General features: G+C 35.7%; 1 protein-coding gene across 1 annotated transcript in view; it reads right to left on the bottom strand.

Annotated features, from left to right (window-relative positions):
* Positions 1-26,307, bottom strand: part of CCDC73 (coiled-coil domain containing 73) — a 111,752-nt gene that overhangs the window by 55,956 nt on the left and 29,489 nt on the right. The window contains exons 5-8 of the mRNA XM_005890875.3: positions 26,038-26,112; positions 12,611-12,649; positions 696-831; positions 192-271 (exon numbers count right to left, since the gene is read on the bottom strand). Coding sequence (XP_005890937.2) covers positions 192-271; positions 696-831; positions 12,611-12,649; positions 26,038-26,112 — 330 coding nt within the window. The remainder of the gene's footprint in view (positions 1-191; positions 272-695; positions 832-12,610; positions 12,650-26,037; positions 26,113-26,307) is intronic.

Here is a 26,307-nt window from a genome sequence, read left to right as displayed (position 1 = left end):
ACAATATTTTGAGTGGGTTAGAACAAATTCATTCATTACGCTTATTGAAATCTTAACTCAAAGTTTATAAATCTGTATTTAAAACATTATCTTTCTACAAATAAAACTATCCAACTTTTCTGATATTATTTCATAAAACTAATTATGTTAGGTCAATTTTTATATAATACAAAAAATCATATCAATCATACCTTCTTTAAACTGTTTATCTCAGATTCTTGCTTTTTATTTAAAGCTGAAAGTCTTTTGTTTAACTGTATTGCTTCTTGTACTGCAACATGAAAGACACTTAGGAAAATGTTATTTCAATGTACATTTTAAGGAAATGCTATTAACATGGACAAGGAAAATGACCTCAATGAAATATATATTTAGTTATTGCTGAATTTAATAATGTTAATTAAACTGCCATTTAATTAGCAATTAAATTTAATTAGCAATTTATTTAATTAGCAATTAGTTATTGCTGAATTTAATAATGTTAATTAAACTGCCAGAGGGATGGTATGGGGAGGGAGGAGGGAGGAGGGTTCAGGATGGGGAACACATGAGAAATAAAAAAAAAAAATGAAAAAAAAAAAAATAAACTGCCATTTAGTATTACCAATATCAGATAAGTTCAATTTATTCATTACAAATAAGTCCATTTAAACATTTTCTATTAAATATGTAAGTTTAAGTAAGATGGAACCTACCATTTTGTTCTAACTTTTCATGATTCTCTTTTACCAATCCAAATTGACCTGTTATTATAGTATAGTATTTCTCAATTTCATTCAGTTGCTTCTGATGATCTTCTTTAGCCAGAAGATGTAACTGGACTTTCTGTTCCTATTTTGAAGAGTTATTTTAAATGTTCTACATACATAAATACACACATTTATTAGATATATATAAAATTTATCATTTTTAATAACTATTGTTATTAACATAAGTATGTCATGAAAAAGTCTCTGAGTATACCTTAGGGAGAAAATGTTAGTTAACAGACATTTCTAAATCTAGGTAAAATTAAAGCATTTTTTTCATATAACAAAACAGTCACTTAAAATTTTATTTCCCTTGTTTATAAAATTTTTAAAAAATCAGTTGGTTGTTCATAGAAAAGTTAATTAGTCCAGTACAGCACTAAGCAAAGTGAGGTGAATATTATTAAAGCAATACTTTTGACAATTTAGGAAATAAATTTTTCTCTAAATTTGCTGGCATAATCATAATATGCATCCTCAAAACTTAGATAATTTTTTTGAAATTAATTTTAATGATACAGCACCTTCTCACTGTGTTAAAAATGGAATCATAAAAACAATATCTATTAGTGACAGGGAGACAATATAATATAGCAGAAAGTTAACTTAAGCTGGGAGACATAGTTGATAAAAACTGGACCCTATGTATCAATATAATATAATATAGGCCTTCACTGCTTTCAGCTAAAGAAGCCTGTCTTTCCATACTTAGAAAAATGACTTTTTAAAAATTTTATTTTATTTTTAAACTTTAATAATTGTATTAGTTTTGCCAAATATCAAAATGAATCCGCCACAGGTATACATGTGTTCCCCATCCTGAACCCTCCTCCCTCCTCCCTCCCCATACCATCCCTCTGGGTCGTCCCAGTGCACTAGCCCCAAGCATCCAGTATCGTGCATCGAACCTGGACTGGCAACTCATTTCTTACATGATATTTTACATGTTTCAATGTCATTCTCCCAAATCTTCCCACCCTCTCCCTCTCCCACAGAGTCCATAAGACTGTTCTATACATCAGTGTCTCTTTTGCTGTCTCGTACACCGGGTTATTGTTACCATCTTTCTAAATTCCATATATATGTGTTAGTACCAACAATATTCTTCACAGAGCTAGAACAAATAATTTCACAATTTGTATGGAAATACAAAAAACCTCGAATAGCCAAAGCGATCTTGAGAAAGAAGAATGGAACTGGAGGAATCAACCTACCTGACTTCAGGCTCTACTACAAAGCCACAGTTATCAAGACAGTATGGTACTGGCACAAAGACAGAAATATAGATCAATGGAACAAAATAGAAAGCCCAGAGATAAATCCACACACATATGGACACCTTATCTTTGACAAAGGAGGCAAGAATATACAATGGATTAAAGACAATCTCTTTAACAAGTGGTGCTGGGAAATCTGGTCAACCACTTGTAAAAGAATGAAACTAGACCACTTTCTAACACCATACACAAAAATAAACTCAAAATGGATTAAAGATCTAAACGTAAGACCAGAAACTATAAAACTCCTAGAGGAGAACATAGGCAAAACACTCTCTGACATACATCACAGCAGGATCCTCTATGACCCACCTCCCAGAATATTGGAAATAAAAGCAAAATAAACAAATGGGACCTAATTAACCTTAAAAGCTTCTGCACATCAAAGGAAACTATTAGCAAGGTGAAAAGACAGCCTTCAGAATGGGAGAAAATAATAGCAAATGAAACAACTGACAAACAACTAATCTCAAAAATACACAAGCAACTCCTACAGCTCAACTCCAGAAAAATAAATGACCCAATCAAAAAATGGGCCAAAGAACTAAATAGACATTTCTCCAAAGAAGACATACAGATGGCTAACAAACACATGAAAAGATGCTCAACATCACTCATTATCAGAGAAATGCAAATCAAAACCACTATGAGGTACCATTTCACACCAGTCAGAATGGCTGCGATCCAAAAGTCTACAAATAATAAATGCTGGAGAGGGTGTGGAGAAAAGGGAACCCTCTTACACTGTTGGTGGAAATGCAAACTAGTACAGCCACTATGGAGAACAGTGTGGAGATTCCTTAAAAAACTGGAAATAGACCTGCCTTATGATCCAGCAATCCCACTGCTGGGCATACACACTGAGGAAACCAGAAGGGAAAGAGACACGTGTACCCCAATGTTCATCGCAGCACTGTTTATAATAGCCAGGACATGGAAGCAACCTAGATGTCCATCAGCAGATGAATGGATAAGAAAGCTGTGGTACATATACACAATGGAGTATTACTCAGCCATTAAAAAGAATACATTTGAATCAGTTCTAATGAGGTGGATGAAACTGGAGTCTATTATACAGAGTGAAGTAAGCCAGAAAAATGACTTTTAAAAGTTTTTAAAAGAAATATTATGTTAACAGAATCAGTAACACTCTTCAAAAGTTTTTGATTTTGGCATTAGCAGAATCATTGATTGGCTTCGTAACTTTCATTCATTTCTGCCACATGCTTTTGTTTCTACTGAGAGATGAAAAACAAAGAACAATGTAGGCCTATCAACAAGTACTCAGTAATTACTTTCTGAGTGAACTGCTATCTCATACAGTTCCAACACTGGCAATTTGTTAGATTTACCTAGCCAGCGTCTATTTCCCTTACACAAAAGTAACAGAATTTCAAGTATATATTTGAAATACTTCTTCATTACAATCTAGTAGGACTAAAATTCACAGGCTCCTATACTTCCCTAGTAAAGTGTAGGGCATATTACCCCAAATAAACCAACTGATTTCTACTTTACTGGAATTTCAATTGTGAGCAAAAGAGACCATAAAACTAAAGAAGTTCATTTTCCAGTTTTTTAAGGAATCTCCACACTGTTCTCCATAGTGGCTGTACTAGTTTGCATTCCCACCAACAGTGTAAGAGGGTTCCCTTTTCTCCACACCCTTTCCAGCATTTATTGCTTGTAGACTTTTGGATCGCAGCCATTCTGACTGGCGTGAAATGGTACCTCATAGTGGTTTTGATTTGCATTTCTCTGATAATGAGTGATGTTGAGCATCTTTTCATGTGTTTGTTAGCCATCTGTATGTCCTCTTTGGAGAAATGTCTATTTAGTTCTTTGGCCCATTTTTCGATTGGGTCATTTATTTTTCTGGAGTTGAGCTGTAGGAGTTGCTTGTATATTTTTGAGATTAGTTGTTCGTCAGTTGTTTCATTTGCTATTATTTTCTCCCATTCTGAAGGCTGTCTTTTCACCTTGCTAATAGAGCATGTTGTTCAGCCTCCATATGTTGGAATTTTTAATAGTTTTTCTCCTGTAATTGAGATCTAACTGCATTGTGGTCAGAAAAGATGCTTGGAATGATTTCTATTTTTTTGAATTTTCCAAGGCTAGATTTATGGCCCAGGATGTGATCTATCCTGGAGAAGGTTCCATGTGTGCTTGAGAAAAAGGTGCAATTCATTGATTTGGGATGAAATGACCTATAGATATCCATTAGGTCTAACTGGTCTAGTGTATCATTTAACGTTTGTGTTTCCTTGTTAATTTTCTGTTTAGTTGATCTATCCATAGGTGTGAGTGGGGTATTAAAGTCTCCCACTATTATTGTGTTATTGTTAATTTCTCCTTTCATCCAGCAATCCCACTGCTGAGCATACACACTGAGGAAACCAGAAGGGAAAGAGACACGTGTACCCCAATGTTCATCGCAGCACTGTTTATAATAGCCAGGACATGGAAGCAACCTAGATGCCCATCAGCAGATGAATGGATAAGAAAGCTGTGGTGCATATACACAATGGAGTATTACTCAGCCATTAAAAAGAATACATTTGAATCAGTTCTACTGAGGTGGATGAAACTGGAACCTATTATACAGAGTGAAGTAAGCCACAAAGAAAAACACCAATACAGTATACTAACGCATATATATGGAATTTAGAAAGATGGTAACAATAACCCTGTGTACGAGACAGCAAAAGAGACACTGATGTATAGATCAGTCTTACGGACTCTGTGGGAGAGGGAGAGGGTGGGGAGATTTGGGAGAATGGCATTGAAACATGTATAATATCATGTATGAAACGAGTCGGCAGGCCAGGTTCAATGCACGATGCTGGACGCTTGGGGCTGGTGCACTGGGACGACCCAGAGGGAGGGTATGGGGAGGGAGGAGGGTTCAGGATGGGGAACACAGGTATACCTGTGGCGGATTCATTTCGATATTTGGCAAAACTAATACAATATTGTAAAGTTTAAAAATAAAATAAAATTAAAAAACACAAAAAACTAAAGAAGTTCAGTGGTGACCCTATCCAGACTGATATGAGACCTCTGTCCTGGGTTCCTACATCCTGCTTCACAAACTCTGGTATTAACCTAGTCCCTGTTCATTTTCAAAACTATTCCTGACTCTCTGATTGTGTCTCTGCTAAATTTCCTTTTGCATAAGTTAAACAGAGCCATTTTATACTGCTTAACACCAAAATACAGGCAGTATAGTAAAGTGGTCAAAAGATAAGTCTGCCTATGTTTAAATCTTGCCTTTGTAATTTAGTTGCTGTGTAACCTTGGGAAAATAATCTACCCTGTCTTTAAAATAGATTATAACAGCATCTCCCTCATAGAGTTGTGAAGATAACACAAATTATTAATAATACATACATAGCACTAAAACAAGAGCTTGTTACATAACAAGTACAGTATAATGTTTTGTTATTATTATTCCTTAAATGATAAAGGTGCCTTCAATAGATTAACTAGTTTTTATTTGGAATAAGAATAACCCTCTGTAATATTAATAAGGAACACATGTTATAATTTAAGTTTTACCTAATTATATTAACTTGGCAAATCTGGTGAACATCTTTTCAAAGGTTTTTTTTTTAATGATTTTAAGCAAAATGATAAGCTGGCAACATTTCTAAAAGATCAGTTAAATTTTTTCCATGTACTTCTAATTCACTACTTTTCAAATTCACTACTTAAGTTATTTGAATTAAGCATGCAGCAGTCATAAATTCAAACAAACTGACAAGTACACTAACTCCTGAGATCTTACGCTTACCTGTTCAGTCGCTTCAGTCGTGTCTGACTCTGTGATTCCATGGACTGTAGCCTGCCATGCTCCTCTGTCCATGGGATTTCCCAGGCAAGAATACTGGAATGGGTTGCCGTGCCCTTTTCCACTTATGCTTACCTAGGTAGTCACTATTATCAATAACCAAACAATGAAAAATAATGACCCATATTCTGTTCCTCTAAAATACCACTTAATTCTCTAATCTAGAGGTCCATCTAGTCAAAGTTATGATTGTTCCAGTAGTCATGTATGGATCTGAGAGTTGGATTATAAAGAAAGTTGAGCGCTAAAGAATTGATGTCTTTGAACTGTGGTGTTGGAGAAGACTCTTGAGAGTCCCTTGGACTGCAAGGAGATCCAACCAGTCCATCCTAACGAAATCAGTCCTGAACATTCATTGGAAGGACTGATGCTGAAGCTGAAACTCCAATACTTTGGCCACTTAATGCAAAGGACCAACTCACTGAAAAGACCCTGATGCTGGGAAAGATTGAAGGTGGGAGAAGGGGACAACAAAGGATAAGATGGTTGGATGGCATCACGGATGTGAGTTTGTGGCATCACAAACATGAGTTTGAGTAAGCTCCAGGAGTTGGTGATGGACAGGGAAGTCTAGCGTGCTACAGTCCATGGGGTTGCAAAGAGTCAGACACGACTGATTGACTGAACTGAGAGAATTACACTCCTTTCAGGAAATGTATAGCAACCCAATACAATCTCACTAAAGATTGGTCTAAAAACATTTTTTTCAATTTAAGGAATTCTCTCAATCTACAAGTCAGATCAATTTTCATATAGCCTTTATGAGAATACTGTCCACTACATATATTCAGACATTAATACTGTCAATGCCTGCAAAGGTTAACTAATCCTGATAATTAAGAATGCAGCAAAGGGGAATTCCCTGGTAGTCCAGGTGTTAGGACTCTGCACTTCCACTGTAGGGGGCACAAGTTCGATCCCTGGTTGGGGAACTATGATCCTGCATGCCGCATAATGCAGCCAAAAAAAAAAAAATGCAGCAAAGATTAAAGTGAGTTTATAGGTATTCTCTACATACATAGAGCTGTATACACATTAGATAAGTTTGTGATATACCCTATTCCAACATTCTTTGCTTGAAGCCAAAGTTGAATTAAAGTGCAGTTTCATTTGTCCTGCATGACACAACTTCTGATTTTCAAATACAATTAGTCTATTCAGTGGCCATGATAAATGTTATAAAGTCCTTCAAATCACAGTAGGCACCTATAGCTCACTGGCTCATATAGGACGCCACAGGACTGTTCACATGTGAACCTAGTTGGCTGCCTTGATTTAGTTTTGAGATGAAGAGGGCAGTTTGCCACTAACTGCATGACCGTCAACAGTTTAAATTCTTTGGGAAGCAACAACAAAAAGCAGATTGGTAACACCTGCCTGAGAAACCTAAGAACATTATAAAGAATAATACAACTATAGTGATGGTGCCGTTATAACATTACATATGTGTGTGTGTTAGTTGCTCAGTTGTGTTCAACTCTTTGTGACCCCATGACTATAGCCCACCAGGCTCCTCTGTCCATGGAATTCTCCAGGCAAGAATACTGAAGTGGGTTTCCCTTCCTTTCTCCAGGGGATCCTCCCAGCCCAGGATCGAACCCAGGTCTCCAACAATGCAGGCAGATTCTTTACCATCTGAGCCACCAGATGGTACCATAATAAAGATTATGACTAAGAAATTGCTGAGTATATAGTGTTTTTGTTCTTTTTAACTCTGTGAATTGTGTCAACTTGTTTTCTCTTTCACACAATTTTACTAATAAATGCAAAGACTGTTCACAAGAAAATAATGTCAGGATTCACTGCTTTCTAAATACATATTTTAAACAAATTTAATCTTTGAAAATCAAGATTAGAGGAAAACAGCATATACATAATTATGAGCGTGTGTGTGTATGTGTGTGTGGTCTAAAAGTTTACTTAAAAGACCCTTAAGGCACTTAAAATAAAAATAATTTAAAAATAACATTTACACTCAACTTCCTACAACTATCAGATCAGATCAGATCAGTCGCTCAGTCATGTCCGACTCTTTGTGACCCCATGAATCACAGCACACCAGGCCTCCCTGTCCATCACCAACTTCCAGAGTTCACTCAGACTCACGTCCATTGGGTCAGTGATGCCATCCAGCCATCTCATCCTCTGTCGTCCCCTTCTCCTCCTGCCCCCAATCCCTCCCAGCATCAGAGTCTTTTCCAATGAGTCAACTCTTCACATGAGGCGGCCAAAGTACTGGAGTTTCAGCTTTAGCATCATTCCTTCCAAAGAAATCCGAGGGCTGATCTCCTTCAGAATGGACTGGTTGGATCTCCTTGCAGTCCAAGGGACTCTCAAGAGTCTTCTCCAACACCACAGTTCAAAAGCATCAATTCTTCGGCACTCAGCCTTCTTCACAGTCCAACTTTCACATCCATACATGACCACAGGAAAAACCATAGCCTTGACTAGACGAACCTTTGTTGGCAAAGTAATGTCTCTGCTTTTGAATATGCTATCTAGGTTGGTCATAACTTTCCTTCCAAGGAGTAAGCATCTTTTAATTTCATGGCTGCAATCACCATCTGTAGTGATTTTGGAGCCCAAAAAAATAAAGTCTGACACTGTTTCCACTGTTTCCCCATCTATTTCCCATGAAGTGATGGGACCGGATGCCATGATCTTCGTTTTCTGAATGTTGAGCTTTAAGCCAACTTTTTCACTCCCCACTTTCACTTTCATCAAGAGGCTTTTTAGTTCCTCTTCACTTTCTGCCATAAGGGTGGTGTCATCTGCATATCTGAGGTTATGATATTTCTCCCAGCAATCTTGATTCCAGCTTGTGTGTCTTCCAGTCCAGCATTTCTCATGATGTACTCTGCATAGAAGTTAAATAAACAGGGTGACAATATACAGCCTTGACATACTCCTTTTCCTATTTGGAACCAGTCTGTTGTTCCATGTCCAGTTCTAACTGTTGCTTCCTGACCTGCATACAAACTTCTCAAGAGGCAGATCAGGTGGTCTGGTATTCCCATCTCTTTCAGAATTGTCCACAGTTTATTGTGATCCACACAGTCAAAGGCTTTGGCATAGTCAATAAAGCAGAAATAGATGCTTTTCTGGAACTCTCTTGCTTTTTCCATGATCCAGCGGATGTTGGCAATTTGATCTCTGGTTCCTCTACCTTTTCTAAAACCAGCTTGAACATCAGGAAGTTCACAGTTCACATATTGCTGAAGCCTGGCTTGGAGAATTTTGAGCATTACTTTACTAGCGTGTGAGATGAGTGCAATTGTGTGGTAGTTTGAGCCTTCTTTGGCATTGCCTTTCTTTGGGATTTGAATGAAAACTGACCTTTTCCAGTCCTGTGGCCATTGCTGAGTTTTCCAAATTTGCTGGCACATTGAGTGCAGCACTTTCACAGCATCATCTTTCAGGAATTTAAAATAGCTCAACTGGAATTCCATCACCTCCACTAGCTTTGTTCATAGTGATGCTTTCTAAGGCCCACTTGACTTCACATTCCAGGATGTCTGGCTCTAGGTCAGTGATCACACCATCGTGATTATCTGGGTCGTGAAGATCTTTTTTGTACAGTTCTTCTGTGTATTCTTGCCATCTCTTCTTAATATCTTTTGCTAATAAAGCAAAGCTGCTCATTTTCTCCTTTCTTGTTTCCTTATAGAGACTGATTTGAAAAGTCTCCATAAGGAAATAAATGAGCAATTAGTTCATATAAGTAAATTTTGAAGAAAAAGATTTAAAACCCAAAACCAAACTTTATATATTCATCATTCTATTTATATACTTATAAATAAACTTTATATATTTCCTCATTTTGCAAATTATCTTTCAATTTCTTCAATATAAACCCGAAATAAATCAATGGGCTATAAAATTCACTTTTAAAAAACTCATGGTAACCTTAAGATATTTTCACTTTTTTGGTCACAACTTAAAAACACTAAAGTTACATATTTTATGTGTACAGATATATATATTATAATCACAAAGATTATTTCCAGACAAATAGTCTAAAAATATTCTATTCTGAATGAAATAAGTGGTAATTGCAAATCTCATCAAAACCTTCAATGCTAAAATTTTGTTATAATTTAATAAAGAAAACTAAATCCTTCTTGTAAGTCTTTTCTTTAGAGGAAAAGTAATAAACAAAAAAGAAATAAACTGTAACTAAGAGATGGTTAGATAAGTTTTTATTTTGTTCATTAGTTCTATTGGTTACTCAGTTACACAAAGTAATCACCTATACCAAACAGGAAAGATTTTCATCAATGACCAAATCAATTAATTTGATGTTCGATAGTTTATTTTTTACCATATTTTGTTGTATTTGTCTTATTGGTAATGATCGATATGATCATTTGTTCAAGAGAAGGTTTTGGTACTTTTAGAGACAGATGAATCTTTCCATTCATAATTGAGTTAATTTATCTAGAGACAAGCCACCACTACATGAAAATCACCTTACTGAATTCCCACAAGACAGAATTTTACTAACAGTTAAGAGCCTGCCTATAGGAAATCATGAACTTCTTTATAACATTAGATTAGTACTATTTTTAAATGATTTCTTTTGGGACACAACTTTATCAACTGCTTCCCAAAGTCCTGCCTTGACACAAATGACAATCTTTTTCCTGTCTTGCACAGTCAAGTAATATAAAAAGATAATGTGCTAATCTGAATAAAATTAATTGGATTTTTGAACACTGTTTACTACTTCCCTGGTGGCTCAGTGGGAAAGAATCCGCCTGCCAATGCAGGAGACAAGGTTCAGAATCTGATCTGGGAAGATCCCAAACGCTGCAGAGCAAACTAAACCCACGCACCACAACGACTGAGCCTGTGCCCTAGAGCCCTCAGGCCTCAACTACTGAGCCTATGTGCCACAACTACTGAAGACCACACACCCCAGAGCCAATGTCCGTAAGAGAAGCCACTGGAATGAGAAAGCTGCACGCTGCAACTAGCAAGTAGCCCCTGCTCACCACAACTAGAGAAAATTCTGCTCAGCAATGAAGACTCAGCACAGCCAAAAATAAATAAACAAATGTCTTTTTTTAAGTCACCTGAACTATATAAGAATAATATAAAATGAATAATAAAAGAATGTTTTTAAAAAAGATTTTTAACTTTTAAGTCAATCATCTAAAATAGAGTCTAATAGAATTGGCATAAAATATTGTGTACCTATCAATATACAAAATAATTTTAATGCAAAGTGATTCATTTAATGCCTTGAAATGTCAGAAAAAATTATAACTATAATACAAATATCATTTTAGTAGGTTCTTAAGAATCTTAATTCACAATACAATGCTCAAAACTGACCAAAAACTATCACAAGTATACTGCAATGTTTCCATTTGTTTTTAAGATTACAAGTATCTGTCTGATGAAATTTTAAAGTGGAATAAAACAAAACACATTTTATGTTGCCTTTGATCTTTAACTTGTAGCTTTATCTCCCAGGTCAGAGGGTACATTATTCAATTTCACTATATTTTGTGTAAAACCACTGTAGCGTTGAAGATGACTTTCAGTACAAATGTCATGGTACTTAAAGCTAAACCGGAATCTAGTTTTTCAGCTCCTTAATTAAAATCATAGTTTAAAAGAGTCTGACAATATTATCTTTAGTCTTTCCAGTTGAACAGTGACAGAATTTTCAGATCTTTTATTCAATCAAGCTTAGCAATCTCTCTGAGGCTTTTATTTTCTAACCCATCAAAACATTTCAATAAGCAAAATATGTACTTTATATTTTTGTATTCAATGTCATAAGGAGTGATTTCTCATTTCTTACTTCTCATAGATATAATAGACAAACCTTACTCAAAAATTAGTTTCACTTGCCTTATGGTCTGCTCCAAAGAGAATGAAATAGCATAAAGATATCCAAAAAGTCCTCTTAAGATATAAGTGGACATGGGAGGATTTTGCTCAGTCAAAAATACAGAGAAAAAATTCTTTTGTATCAAATAGGGATAGAGAGAATATGAAAGTAAATATTTCCTAAAATATTGTTGTAAAAATGCAAATATTAATTTTACTATATTACATAAGAGGAATGTGCAACAAACAAACACTTGTTGAATGATAAAGGATGAGTACCATATCAAGTGCAGTATTCAAATGTTACTTCATATTATTTCAATTTTTCAGGCTAAAAGTAATAACTACACGTTTACACAAATACCTATGAAAGACATCATTAAAGTAAGGGATTTCACAGTTCTGATTTCACTTCTTTGTTGTTTAATTTTGATACAGACCTCTACCAACAATTCAGTAACTATGTTAAACTTATTTTATCCTATGTAAACACTGAGCCCTGGTGACTCAGATGGTAAAAAATCTGCCTGCAATGCAGGAGACCCAGATTCGATTCCTGGGTTGAGAAGATCCCCTGGAGAAGGGAATGGCAACCCACTCCAGTATTCCTACCTGGGAAATCCCATGGACAGAAGAGCCTGGCAGGCTACAGGCCATGGGGTTACAAGACAGTGACTAACACACACACACACAGGTAAACACTGTGTAAACTGGAAATACACTTGTGAAATAATTCATTTAAGCTACATCTGAAATTGTAGTCCTTTAAAACGGATATCAATATCCAGTTTCAACTCCTTTTTACTATAAGTATCACATTAATTTGACAAAAATATTGTACACATTATGTACTAATTTGGGGTGAGTGGGTAAATATTTTGAAATTTCCTTACCATTTCACTCACTTTCTTCTGTAAAGAATATTTAGAAACCTTGAATAAAATAAGCAGAAAAAAACTTTGTTAAAACTTTTTAGCTATTTTCTATAAATTCCTTCTGAAACTAAAATTGTATGCTATATGACATTTATCTTCTATGCACTTCTTTCCAATGACATTTTTTCAAAGTGTTATTTGCCATAACTTTCTCATAACAAAATACATTTATTTATTCAACACGTATTTACAGAGCAAGTACTATATGCCAGCCATTTTCCTAGGATCCTGTGATACAATAGCAAACCAAGTCCCTGTTCTTAACAAGCTTTCTGTCTAGTGGGGGTGGTGGCAGACAGACAATAGAATATAAGCAAAAAGTATAGAAATTAGAGAGTGAACAAATACTATGAAGAAAAATAAAGTAAGAAGAACAGCAAAGAACTCTAGGCAGGTTTGCTACTTAATATTAGCTCTTTTGTTGAAAAAATTTTGATAAAATAGATAAGCACAAGGAAAAATGTTACCTTAAAAAAAAACAATCCAGAAATAACAATCATTAATACCATAGTGTTTCCAGGTATTTTTCTATGTATTTTAAACAAGAGTCAGTGGGGGGTAGAATAATAATATATGTACTATTTTGTACTGTTATTTTTACTTAATATATAGCAAACACTTTTATATCACAAATTAATCTATAACACAAGTTTTTAATGGCTGAATAGTATTCCACTGTTTAACCTTCTACCATAGTTTTATCAAACTGCTATTTTTGTAGACTTACCCAGTTTTCAGTTCTATGAAAGAATTCTTCTTTCATATAAACATACTGTACCAAAAATAAACATGCTGCACCAAAAAAAAGTCTGTAGTTACCCATTTTAGCAGAATGAACCCCATGAAGCAGAACTCCTAAGATGTGTTCATTTTTATAGACTTAACAATTGTCATTACACATAATAGTCCTCCAGAGTGGTAGGCCAAGTTAAGCTCCAACTAGCCATGTATGAGTGCTTCTCTGCTTGCTCAGCAGTAAAGAATCTGCCTGCCAATACAGGAGATGTGGGTTTGATCTCTGGGTCAGGAAGATCCCCTGGAGAAGGAAACGACAACCCGACTCCAGTATTCTTGCCCAGGAAATCCCAGGACAGAGGAGCCAGGTGGGCTACAGTCCATGAGGTCACAGAGTCAGACATGACTGAGCGACTTAACAACAACAACAAAGCCATGTATGAGTGCTTATTTACTTGAACTCACCTAGTATTTGTTAAAATTTAAACAAGAGTTCACTACTTCACATTTCCTATAAAATAAATTCTTCAGCATGCTGCCTTGAGTAAGTTAATAATTTCATTTCATTTTGGTGTAATCAGTTATGTGTGATTCATTTCTTCAACAAACAATGAATGCTTACTATAAGTAAAGCACTCATGTAGACACTGAAGGTATAGTATTGGACCAAAAAATCCTGTCCAGTATAAATTCTGGGGAATGTAGATAATGAGCAATATAAATAAATTAAAATATATGGCTCTACTAGATATTGATAAGTGCTTAAGAAAAATAATAAATCAGGGAAGAGGATTACATAGATGGCCAGGAAAGTCTTTCTGAAAGGACAACTTATGAGTAAAGACTCAACAGAAAGTAAGGAAGATTATTCCAGCAACTGCAAAGGCCCTAAGGTGAGAAAATGTCTTATGTAGTCATAGAACAGCAAGGACGCCAATATGGCTGGAAGGTTTAGTAAGCAAGGGGAAAAAAAAAAACAGCAAAAACTGAGTTCAGAGGAGAGTAGTAGAGGGGGTAGGACCAAACCATTGTAGGTCTTATAGCACATGATAATGATTTCCACTGAATGAGACAGGAAGCCACTGAGGAGTAGCAAGCACAAATATGACATAACCTAACTTATTCTTTAAAAGGATCACTCTGTTATGTTAAAACTGAAGGAGAACAGAAGTGGCAGCAGGAAAAACATTTAATAAATGACTGCAATTGAGATGAAAGAGGATGATAAAAGAGGACCATTCTTGGTATACTCTGAGAGAAAAGCTAAAAAAAAAAAAAAAAAATCTGCAACAGGAAGAAAGAAGTTGTAATTAACAACAACAACAACAAAAAGACAAATAAGTTATTTAGTTTTCAGGGGGATGAGATTTTAAGAAATTAGTTTTATTTAGTTTTCAGGGGGATGAGATTTTAAGAAATTAGTTTTGAACATGTCAAGTTTCAGATGTCTTTTAGACATCCAATAGTCAATCCAGGCTGCTTCTGGAGCTGGAGATAAACATTTGGAAGCCCTTTGCATGTAGATCCCATTTTAAAGAAAAGACACTGGACGAGATCACAGTGTATTTTAGGGGAAACAGACAAAAGAAAAGTAAAAGGGTAGAAGTTAAGTGAAGTGAAAGTCTCTCAGTCGTGTCCGACTCTTTGAGACCCTATGGACTATACAGTCCTTGGAATTCTCCAGGCCAAAATACTGGAGTGGGTAGCCATTCCCTTCTCCAGGGTATCTTCTCAACCCGGGGATCAAACCCAGATCTCCCACATTACAGGCGGATTCTCTACCAGCTGAGCCACTAGGGAAGCCCACCTAGAAAAATAAGAAGAAAAAAAGAGACAATCCTTGGAACTCAGACCAGAATTATACCTTCAGTTTTCACAGCACTTTTCTGCCTCTAAATTGTGTGAATGTGTGAATATGTGAGTCAATTCCACATATCATCTCTACAGATATAGATATATGTGGGCTAAGTCACTTCAGTCATGTCCAACTCTTTGCAACCCTACAGACTGTAGCCTGCCAGGCTCCTTTGTCCATGGGGTTCTCCAGGCAAGAATACTGGAGTGGATTGGCATTTCTTCCTCCAGGGTATCTTTCTGACTCAGGGATGGAACCTGCATCTCTTACTTCTCTCCTGCATTGGCAGGTGGGTTCTTTACCAGTACCACCACCCGGGAAGCCCCTGTGTGTGTGTGTGTATACAATATTGGTTCTGTTTCCCAGGAGAACCCTCACTAATACAGCTAACATTTGCCAAAGAAAAAACTGATAAACAGAGCAAATTTACCAAATTTTTTCAGGTCACTGTCCTTGAAACATTAATATCCTGCATTAATATCCCTTTTATTCTTTCTGAATCATGACTCACAACTCTATTTTATTAACACCTCTAGAGCACTTCCCAACTTAAAAAACTACCATGTAGCTGCATCCCTATGACAAGTCAAATCTGAAAGTAACATTACTAGATTGACATGAAATTTTTATGGATGTTCTATAATGATTTTTCATTCTGAAATCACATAAAATGGGCTCACAATACCAGATATAGGCATCTTTCTAACACAGGATAAAAAAGATACTAAGACTAATTAATGTATTAACTATAGAAGGCAATTTTAAAGATAAAGTACAAATGATTTCCTAGTTATCCCTCACTTTATGGAAAATTTTATGAAAAATTGACTGTAAAGTACATTTGTTTAGAGCAAATCTTTTTTCCCATTAACTTTCCATTAACTAGATTTATGTTACTTGAGAATAAATTTTTTTTAAATACTGTGATAAAAATATTTAACTTCTCACATTCCTGAACAAATCAGTCCCAAGTTCATTAGGTGGGGAAGAAGTGAAAGGGTCATGGCAGCAGCATTCCAGAACAGAGAATCAGGCCTGAATGGTGAGGCAATTTACTGTGGGGAGTCAAAAGCTGAGCAAGGTGGTTAGTAGGCAGTGTTGAAAAAGGGTGACCCAGGTATCAGAGTTGAAGCAGGGAAAAGAGGGTATCCACATTAGGAAGGAAGAAGTAGCAGAATGGTAGCCTGGTCACATATAGGGTAATTTATCAAATAAGTAAATCTATTAAGAATAAAGAAAGTCATATTTTTACTGTAAAAGAAAGGAAATATATAAATATTGAAGGGAAATAAAATTAACCTTGGGTTTTGGATTAGAATTGGAAATAATGTGAATTCATGGTTTTTGACATATATAGATTGATAAAGAAACAAACATAATTATAACTGCATGTTTATATATTTGTGTGTATATAAATACATACATCAATTCCCTAGCTCTGCCCATTGACAGGGTCTGAGACCACTGACACCCCAATAGTAATGAAGTGTAACAGTGCTGAGATCTGCATGTCTACATTCCATTTTACACTGAAAGGAACCAGGGCAATGTTGAGAAATAATTTATTCTAAGGCAAGGTTAGTTAAACTACAAGGTGATCCTGGTATATTTTGTTTTTACCTAACAGCAAGAAAACACTAAAGAATGATAAAGACATGTCCATAAGGCTAAAAAATCAGCCTGAATGGATAGCTACTGGCCAAACTAATGACAATCTGAGCACGGAAATAAAATAACTGAAATAACCAATTATCTGACAGGATTAAATTATAGGAGCAAGGCCTTATTTCTGTAATATTCCTGCCAAAAGTGCATAAACTGATTCTATTCATGAATAAATATCATATGAACAGAAATTGGGGGACATTCTACAAAATAACTGGTCTATGATCTTCAAGAGTTTCAAAGGCATAAAGCTCATGCAAAGACTGGGGAACTGTTACAGACTGAAAGAGATCAAAGAGACATGACAACTAAGAGTAACGTAAGATTTTAAACTGGATCCTTTTGCTAAGACAACTGGTAAAACCTGAATGGAACGTGAGAATTAGATTACAATTATATATCAAAATTAACTTTAAGATTTTATGGCTGTTATGGTTTTGCAAGAGAATGTCCTTGATTATAGGAGAGACAGTACAGTATTGGGGGAGATAGGGCATCAGATTGGCATATTACTTTTAAATCATTCAGGAAAATACATTCTGTAATGCAGAATTACTAAAAAATTGATATTTTTGAGCTGTGGTGTTAGAGAAGACTCTTGAGAGTCCCTTGGACTGCAAGGAGATCCAACCAGTCAATCCTAAAGGAAATCAACCCTGAATATTCATTCGAATGGCTGATGGCGAAGTGCCAATACTCTGGCCACCTGATGCAAAGAGCTGACTCATTGGAAAAGACCTTGATTCTGGGAAAGATTGAGGGCAGGAGGAGAAGGGGGCAACAGGGGATGAGATGGTTGGATAACATCACTGACTCAATCAACATGAGTTTGAGCAAACTCTAGGAAGTAGGGAAGGACAGAGAAGCCTGATGTGCTACAGTCCATGAGGTCACAAACAGTTGGATACAACTTAGCAACTGAACAAGAACAATGTATTTCTAACATCTCTGTAAGTTTATGATTCTCCAAACTACAAAATTATCCAAATATCTAAGAGTTCCTTATGGATAAATGTAGGAGAAGGGGACGACAGAGGATGAGATGACTGGATGGCATCACTGACCCAATGGACGTGAGTCTGAGTGAATTCCAGGAGATGGTAATGGACAGGGAGGCCTGGAGTGCTGTGATTCATGGGGTCGCAAAGAGTCGGACACGACTGAGCAACTGAACTGAAATGAATAGTAATTTGTTTACTCAACTACAATAACAATTTTAAAAATTTCTCTACTGGGATCATTTTTAACTAGATATCTGAGGTATGAAAAGAATCACTAAACTGTGTAACTACATAAACTTTAAATAGTAGCCTTAAACTTCTATTTCTTTTCCATCTATTTTAAAGAATATTTCTGGATATCACTATCAACTTCAGTTCCCTACATTTTTACTTTCTCATCAACAAGGTTAATAACATTTAAATTTTATTATGTAGTCATAATTAAGTCTTCCATGCTTTGCTTATAGGTTAATTCTTAAAAAATGAGAAGTCAACAGTGTTTATGTCATTAAAAACAATACAGATTTTTTTAAAGCAAAACCTAACAGGCTGTTAATACTACATTTTTTCTGGGACCAATATGCTATATGAAGGATGATTTTACTAGGGTCAGGACCTAAATATCTTCTCTTTTGTTTTAACCCATCAATTGCTCAAAACCACTCCGAACTGTAATTTACTTTATATCCTAGTTATAGAGTAATCTGTTTTCTCTGGAGTTTCTAATCACTTACTGCTTTGTTGTTACATTGCTGTTGTTGTTGAAACAAAATATAAGGACTTTTTACCATATCAGTATCTTCCAGCCTCTTATTCATCCAATCTGACAAACAGAATCCATGCCCTTCTTTTTACTGAAAACATTCTTCTTGGAACTCATTGACATTTTGTTTTACTTAATTTTTATTTACTTTGTTACATCAAAGTAACTAAGGAAATTCAAAATAAAAATTGCTTAATATCTCAAATGAGGAGAATCTAAACAATATTAAGACCATTTAATAACCTGAAAAAATATAGACTTAGATCCGTATCTCATACTGTGTTACAAAAGATAAACTTCAAATTGATCAAAGATATAATGTAAAATTTGAGTACATAGATGTAATAAAAGAAAACATGGGAAAATCCTTTTTATAACTTTGTAGTTGTGAATGCCTTTCTAACCATGACAAACTTCAAAAGCCATAAAAGGAAAATAATTTATAGCAAATGGTAAAAGTCAAACAAAATCAAAATACAAATGACAAACTGAAAAAAACATCTGAAGCCCAGAACACAAACAAAAAGGGCTTATTTCTGAGAAATAAAGAATTCACAGGCGTGTTATCAGAAAGATGGTAGATCAGGAGGACCCAGTCCTTTTCCCCCAATTCCACCTCCTCCACATGACTTAACAAGTACCTATGAATGATAACAGTTCTGGAAGACCTCTGGAGTACAATTAAGAAGCTGCAGGAACCCAGTAGAGCACCAAAAATCAAGGATGTCTGAACAGAAGTATAGGCAGCAATTCACCTGTGTCATTCCATCCTCTAGACTCACACAGCTTGGTGCCAAAAGAAACGCCCTCAACCACAACTCTCCTCAAATGGGAGAAAAGGAGAGCAGGAGGACACCAGCAGCCTTCACCACAAAGACCTCAACAGCCCTTATCACTACCATGGACATGAGTGAACTTCACCTCCAAGGACCCTTACAGTCTTTGCTATGTCCATACCTACTTGAGTTGATGGAGATCCCTGGAGCCCAGGACACTGTGCTCTTTCTTGGAGCCAGAGGCACCACTGCTCCCAAACCAAGTCAGAGCTGCCTGACCCAGCACTATACCTAGTACCACCACATACCCTACTCAACTAGCATTCTCACACCCACCAGTAGGTCAAGATTTATACTCACCAGAGCTAGTCCAAAAACACTGCTCCTTCAATGCACAAATACCAACAAAGGACTACAGGAACACAAAAATCAAGGAACCATGAAACCACCAAAGGAACTTTGCAAATTTCTAGTAACTGACTCCAAAGAATTAGAGATCTATGAACTACTTGACAAAGAACTCAGAATAATTGTTTTATAGAAGCTCAGCAAAGTTTAAGACAACACAGATAGAAAATTCAACAAAATTAGGGAAAAAAAAATTACATGAATAAAATGAGAAGTTCAATAGAGATAAAAATCACAAGGAAAGAACCAAAAACAAACAGAAAAAAAACTCTAGAGCTAAAGAACACAATGAATGAAATTAAAAATGTAATAGAGAGTTCCAACCAGCACACTCAATGAAAAAGGAGGAAAAAACCCCAGTGAACTCAAAGACAGGTCATTTTAAATTGACCAGTGAAAAGAAAAATGAATGAGAATGAAGAAAGCGTGTAAGATTCATGGAACACCCATCAAAAGATAAGACTTTTAAAAATCACTACAAAAACTTCAAATAAAAGAAGAGATGAAGAGATATATAAAACAACTGAAACAGAAACAGTCAACAGAATGACAATAGTAATTCCACACCAATTAATAATTACATTAAATGTAAGTAGATTAACTCTCCAGTAAAAAGGCATAGAGAGGCTAAATGAATTTCTAAAAAATCCAATGACATAGTATCTATAAGAGACTCAATGTAGATTTAAGAACACACATAGACTAAAAATAAAAAGATGAAAAGACATACCAAAGAGTAATCAAAAGAAAGCAGAGTGGCTAAACTTATATAAGATAAAATTGCCTGAAGTCACTCAGTTGTGTCTGACTTTTTGTGACCCCATGGACTGTAGTCTGCCAGGCTCCTCCATCCATGGAATTTTCCAGGCAAGGATATTGGAGTGGTTTGCCATTTCCTTCTCCAGGGGATCTTCCTGACCCAGAGATTGAACCCAGGACTCCTGTACTGCTCCTGATGCTGCTGCTAAGTCACTTCAGTCATGTTCGACTCTGTGCAACCTCATGGACGGCAGCCCACCAGGCTCCCCCATCCCTGGGATTCTCCAGGCAAGAACACTGGAGTGGTTTGCCATTTCCTTCTCCAACGCATGAACGTGAAAAGTGAAAGTGAAGTCGTTCAGTCGTGTAGTCTCTTAGCGACCCCATAGACTGCAGCCTACCAGGATCCTCCGTCTATGGGACGCTCCAGGCAAGAGTACTGGAGTGGCTTGCCATTGCCTTCTCCTGCACTGCAGGCAGACTCTTTACCATCTGAGCCACCAGGGAAGCCCCATCAGATAAAATAAATTAAGTCAAAACTGTCTCTAAAGACAAAGAAGGTCATTATATAGTGCTCAAGAGTCAGTTTGGAAGATGCAATAAATATATATGTATCCAACATCAAAGCACTTAAATATGCAAAGCAAATATCAATAGACTTGAAGGGAGAAATCAACAAAAACACAATAATGGTGGAGACTCCAATACCTTACTTTGCATACAGATAGAAGAAAGAAAATTAATAAAGAAACAGTTGACTTGAACTTCACTATAGATCAAATGGACCTAACAGACATATACAGAAGTTTCACTCAAAGGAAGAAGAATACACATTCTTCTCAAGCACACATGGAACATTCTCCAAGATAGAGCATATGTCTATCATATGGTCTATCACAGAAAAATCAACTTTAATGTGATAGGCCACAAAAAAGTCTTACATTTAAGAAGATGGAAAGCATTCCAAATATTTTTTCTGGTCACAATGGAATAAAATTAGAAATTATTAACAGTAAGAAAATAGAAAATTTACGAATACTTGGAAAATAAATAACAAATTCTTGAACATTCATTATTTTTTAAAAAAGGATAATTTTAAAAATAATCTCAAGACAAAATGAAAACAGTAACACAACATACAAAAACTTATGGAATGCACCAAAAGCAATATAATAGAAGATTTCATAATGATAAATGCCTACATTAAAAAAAAAAAACCTCACACAATCTAACTTTACATCTCAAAGAACTAGGAAAATAAAAAAAGAACTAGCCAAAATCAGCAGAAGGAAGAAAACAGTAGAATTTAAACAGAAATAAATCAAATAGCAAATAGAAAAACAATAGAAAAAATCAACAAAACTAAGACTTAGTTTTTTGGGAAGAATAAGCAAAACTGACAAACCGTTAGCTAGACTAAGAAAAAGACAGAAGACTCAAGTAAACAAAATTAGAAATGAAAAGGAGACATTACAGTGGACACCTCAGAAATAAAAAGTATCATAAGAGACTATTAAAAACAACTATATGCCAATAAATTCTCCCATTAGAAGAAGTGGATAAATTCCCAGAAAAACACAACCTACCAAAACTGAATTTGAATGAACTAAAAAGTTTGAACATACTGATAGCAAATGAGGACACTGAATCAGTAATTTAAAACCTCCCAACAAAGAAAACCCCAGGACTAGATGGCTTTGTGGAAGAATTCTACCAAACATTCCAAGAAGATTTAACAGAAATCCTTCGTATATCCTTCCAAAATGCAGAGCAGGGAACACTTCCAAACTCATTTTATGAGGCCAGCATCATTCTGACAGCAAAACCAGACAAAGACACTATTAGAAAACTATAAGCCAGTAGCCCTGATGAACAAAGATGCAAAAATCTTTAATAAAATTCTAGAATATCAAATTCAAGAGCATATTAAAAGGACCATACACCATTATCAAATGCACTTCAATCCCTGGGATAAAAGGATAGTCAACCATATGCAAATCAACCAATGAGATACACCACACTGACAAAATGAAAGGAAAAAACCACACGTTCATCTCAATAGACACAGAAAAAGCATTTGATGAAATTCAACACCCATTCACGTTAAAAAACTCTCAACAAAATAGGTATGTAAGAAACATGTGTATGCTCAGTTGCTAAGTTGTGTCGGACTCTTTGCAACCCCAAGGGCTGCAACCCGTCAGGCTCCTCTGTTCATGGGATTTCCTAGGCAAGAATACTGGAGTGAGTTGCTACTTCCTTCTCCAGGGGATCTTCCTGATCCAGGGACTGAACCCATGTCTCCTGCATTGGCAGGTGTATTCTTTACCACTGGACACCAGGGAAGGCCATATAAGAAAGTTACCTCAGCACCATAAAGGTCATATATAAAAAACTCACAGTGGTCATCATAATCAATCCTGTATAAGGCATGAGTGCCTATTCTCACCACTTCTATTCAACAGAGTACTAGAAGTCCTAGCCAGAGCAATGAAAAAAGAAAAAAAAAAATGAAAGGCATCCAAAACACAAAGGAAGAAGTAAGATTATCGATATTTTGAGGTTAACATAATCATGTACATAGAAAACCTTAAAAGCGCAACAAAACCTGTTAGAGCTAATAAATGAATTCAGCAAAACTGAGGATACAAAATCAACATACAAAAATCAGCCACAATTCTATAAGCAAAAAAAAAAAAAAAATTTGAAAAGAAAATTAAGAAAATCACAATAGCAACAAAATGAATAACATATTTAGGAACAGATTTAAGCAAAGTGGTAAAGCTTGTACATTGAATACTATAAAACACTGATAAAAAGAAATTTAAAAGACATATATAAATTTGATGGTTGAATGGCATCGTCAACTCAATGGGCATGAGTCCGAGCAAACTCCAGCAGACAGTGAAAGACAGGAAAGCCCGGTAGGCTGCAGTCCATGGGGCCACAAAGAGTCGGACATGACAGCAAATGAACAACAACAAATATAAATGCAAAGGAATCTTGTATTCATGGATGGAAAAATTAATATTGCTTAAATGTCTATATTACCCAAAGTGGTCTACAGATTCAGTGCAATCCTTATCTAAATCACATTGCCAATCTCTACAGAAATAGAAAAAAAAATCCTAAATTTATGTAGAACCATAAAAGACCCTAAATGCCCAAAGCAATCTTAAGCAAGATGGAAAAAATCGAAGAAATCATACTTCCTGATCCCAAAATATATTTCAAAGCTATAGTAATCAAAGCAGCATGGTACTGACAAGAAACAAAACAAAACAAAAACCAACAAGAGACATATCAACCAATGGAACAGACTAGAAAGCCCAGAAATAAATCCACATGTCTGTAGCCAACTGATCTTTGACAAGAACACCAAGAACACATAATGGAGAAATGACAGTCTTCAATAAATGGTGTTGGAAAAACTGGATATCCACATACAGAACAAGGAAATTGGACCCATATCTCAAACAATGCACAAGATTTCATACCATAAACAAAAATCAACACAAAACAGATTAAAGACTTAAATACTGAAGCCATAAAACTACTAAAAGGAAACACAGGAGCTTCTCTTAGTCTAAGCAGTGATTTTTTTAGATATGACACCAAAAGACCAGGCAACAAAAACAAAAATAGAAAAGCGGGACTGCATGAAACTAAAAAGGTTCTGCACAGCAAAGGAAATAATCAACAGAGTGAAAAGGCAACCCACACAATGAGAGAAACATTTGCAAACCATGTATCTGATTAGGGATTAATATCCAAAATATAGGTGCTGCCCAGATGGGAGAGTGGTAAAGAATCCACCTGCCAATGCAGGAGATACAAGATATGTGGGTTCAATCCCTGGGTCAGAAGATCCCCTGGAGTAGGAAATGGCAAGCTGCTCTAGTATCCTTGCCTGAAAAATCCCATGGACAGAGGAGCCTGGCAGGCTACAGTCCATGGGACCACAAAGAGTCAGACACGACTGAGTGATTGAGCATGCACACAGAGACACACACACAGACACACACACACACACACACACACATACACATCCAAAACATAGAAGGAATTCATACATACATACTCAGTATCAGAAACCCCCAAATAACCCAATTAAAAATTGAGTTGAGGAACTAAATAGACATTTTCTCAAAGGAAGACATACAAATGACTAACAGGAATATGAAAACATGCTCATCATTACAATAATCAGGGCAATGCAAACCAAACTCATAATGAGGTTATTAACTCACACCTAATAGAATGGCTGTTCTACAGGCTGTTCTCTGTCTAAAAAGACAAGAGATAAGAATTGTTGGCAAACATATGGAGAAAAGGAGTGCTTGTCCTTACTGGAATCAGACTAAAGGAAGAAAGCTTGTCAACTGCTTAAACAAATGCATAGTATGGTATGAATTATCTGATTAAGGTAGTAACCATCAGAATCCTTCCATTGTGAAAATATACTTTGTTCTTTATAATTATCTGTAAGTGGTACTCTGAAATCATATGAATATCTTTTCCCTCAAAACTCTCTACTTAACTTTTTATTTAGTTTAGAATGTAAACTCCACAAGGGCAGAGGATAAAAGTTCCTTTTATTCACTGCTGTATTCCCAGTGCTTAGAGAAGCATTTAGCACATGCTGCTGCTGCTGCTAAGTTGCTTCAGTTGTGTCCGACTCTGTGCGACCCCACAGACGGCAGCCCACCAGGCTCCCCCGTCCCTGGGATTCTCCAGGCAAGAACACTGGAGTGGGTTGCCATTGCCTTCTCCAATGCATGAAAGTGAAAAGTGAAAGTGAAGTCGCTCAGTCTGTCCAACTCTTAGCAACCCCATGGACTGCAGCTTACCAAGCTCCTCCGTCCATGGGATTTTCTAGGCAAGAGTACTGGAGTGGGGTGCCATTGCCTTCTCCGATTTAGCACATAGCAGACCTTAATAAATATGTATTGAATTAACCATCATTTGTTGTATACCTCTGTATTCTCTGAGACTGAACAACTTAAAGGCAAGGGCTATTTCTTTACCTTTGTATTTGCATAAAATAAACATAGTTTTGTACTTAGCAAATAATAATAACTAAATAAAGGCTATTTATGTTAATTTTTAAGGACCACAGATAAATCAGTTATAATATATAGGCCTAACGTGTTGTCTATAAAGTGTTAAAAATAACATATATCTAACTATAGTACTGTTTAAAATAATAAAAGCTATTTTAATATTTCCTTTTAAAACAAAAAGTAAAGCAAAAATCCTACTAATTTGAAATCAAAGGCCCTCAGAAAAAAAGCACCAAGTTATATAATATATGACATGAATTTTTGTCAGCTTCACTTTGCTAGATTACATGTTTAATGGTATTTTACTGATACAATGTTAAAATGCCAAGTTACTTATCAAGCAATACTAAATTACTTTACCTGTAATGTCTTTAATGTTTCCTTCAATCCTTCTATTTCTTTTTCCTTTATTTCTGTAGCAAGTTGAAATTTTCCCTTTAAGCAAAAAACTATATTTCACTAATTTCCAATGTAAGTGACATTATTAACAGAGAAAACAAGAGTTCAAGAACCAAAATCTCTATTTGAAACTAAATACTTCACAGACTTTAAACTTGGAACTATACTATAACCCATATTTCCAGTGATTACAAAATATCACAAAATTACAATTAGGTCTATACAAGATTA

The sequence above is a fragment of the Bos mutus genome, chromosome 15 (assembly GCF_027580195.1).
Source record: "Bos mutus isolate GX-2022 chromosome 15, NWIPB_WYAK_1.1, whole genome shotgun sequence".
In the NCBI taxonomy this organism is placed as follows: domain Eukaryota; kingdom Metazoa; phylum Chordata; class Mammalia; order Artiodactyla; family Bovidae; genus Bos; species Bos mutus.
The sequence above is the reverse complement of the archived record's forward strand: the minus strand, read 5'-3'. Positions and strand labels throughout refer to the sequence as shown.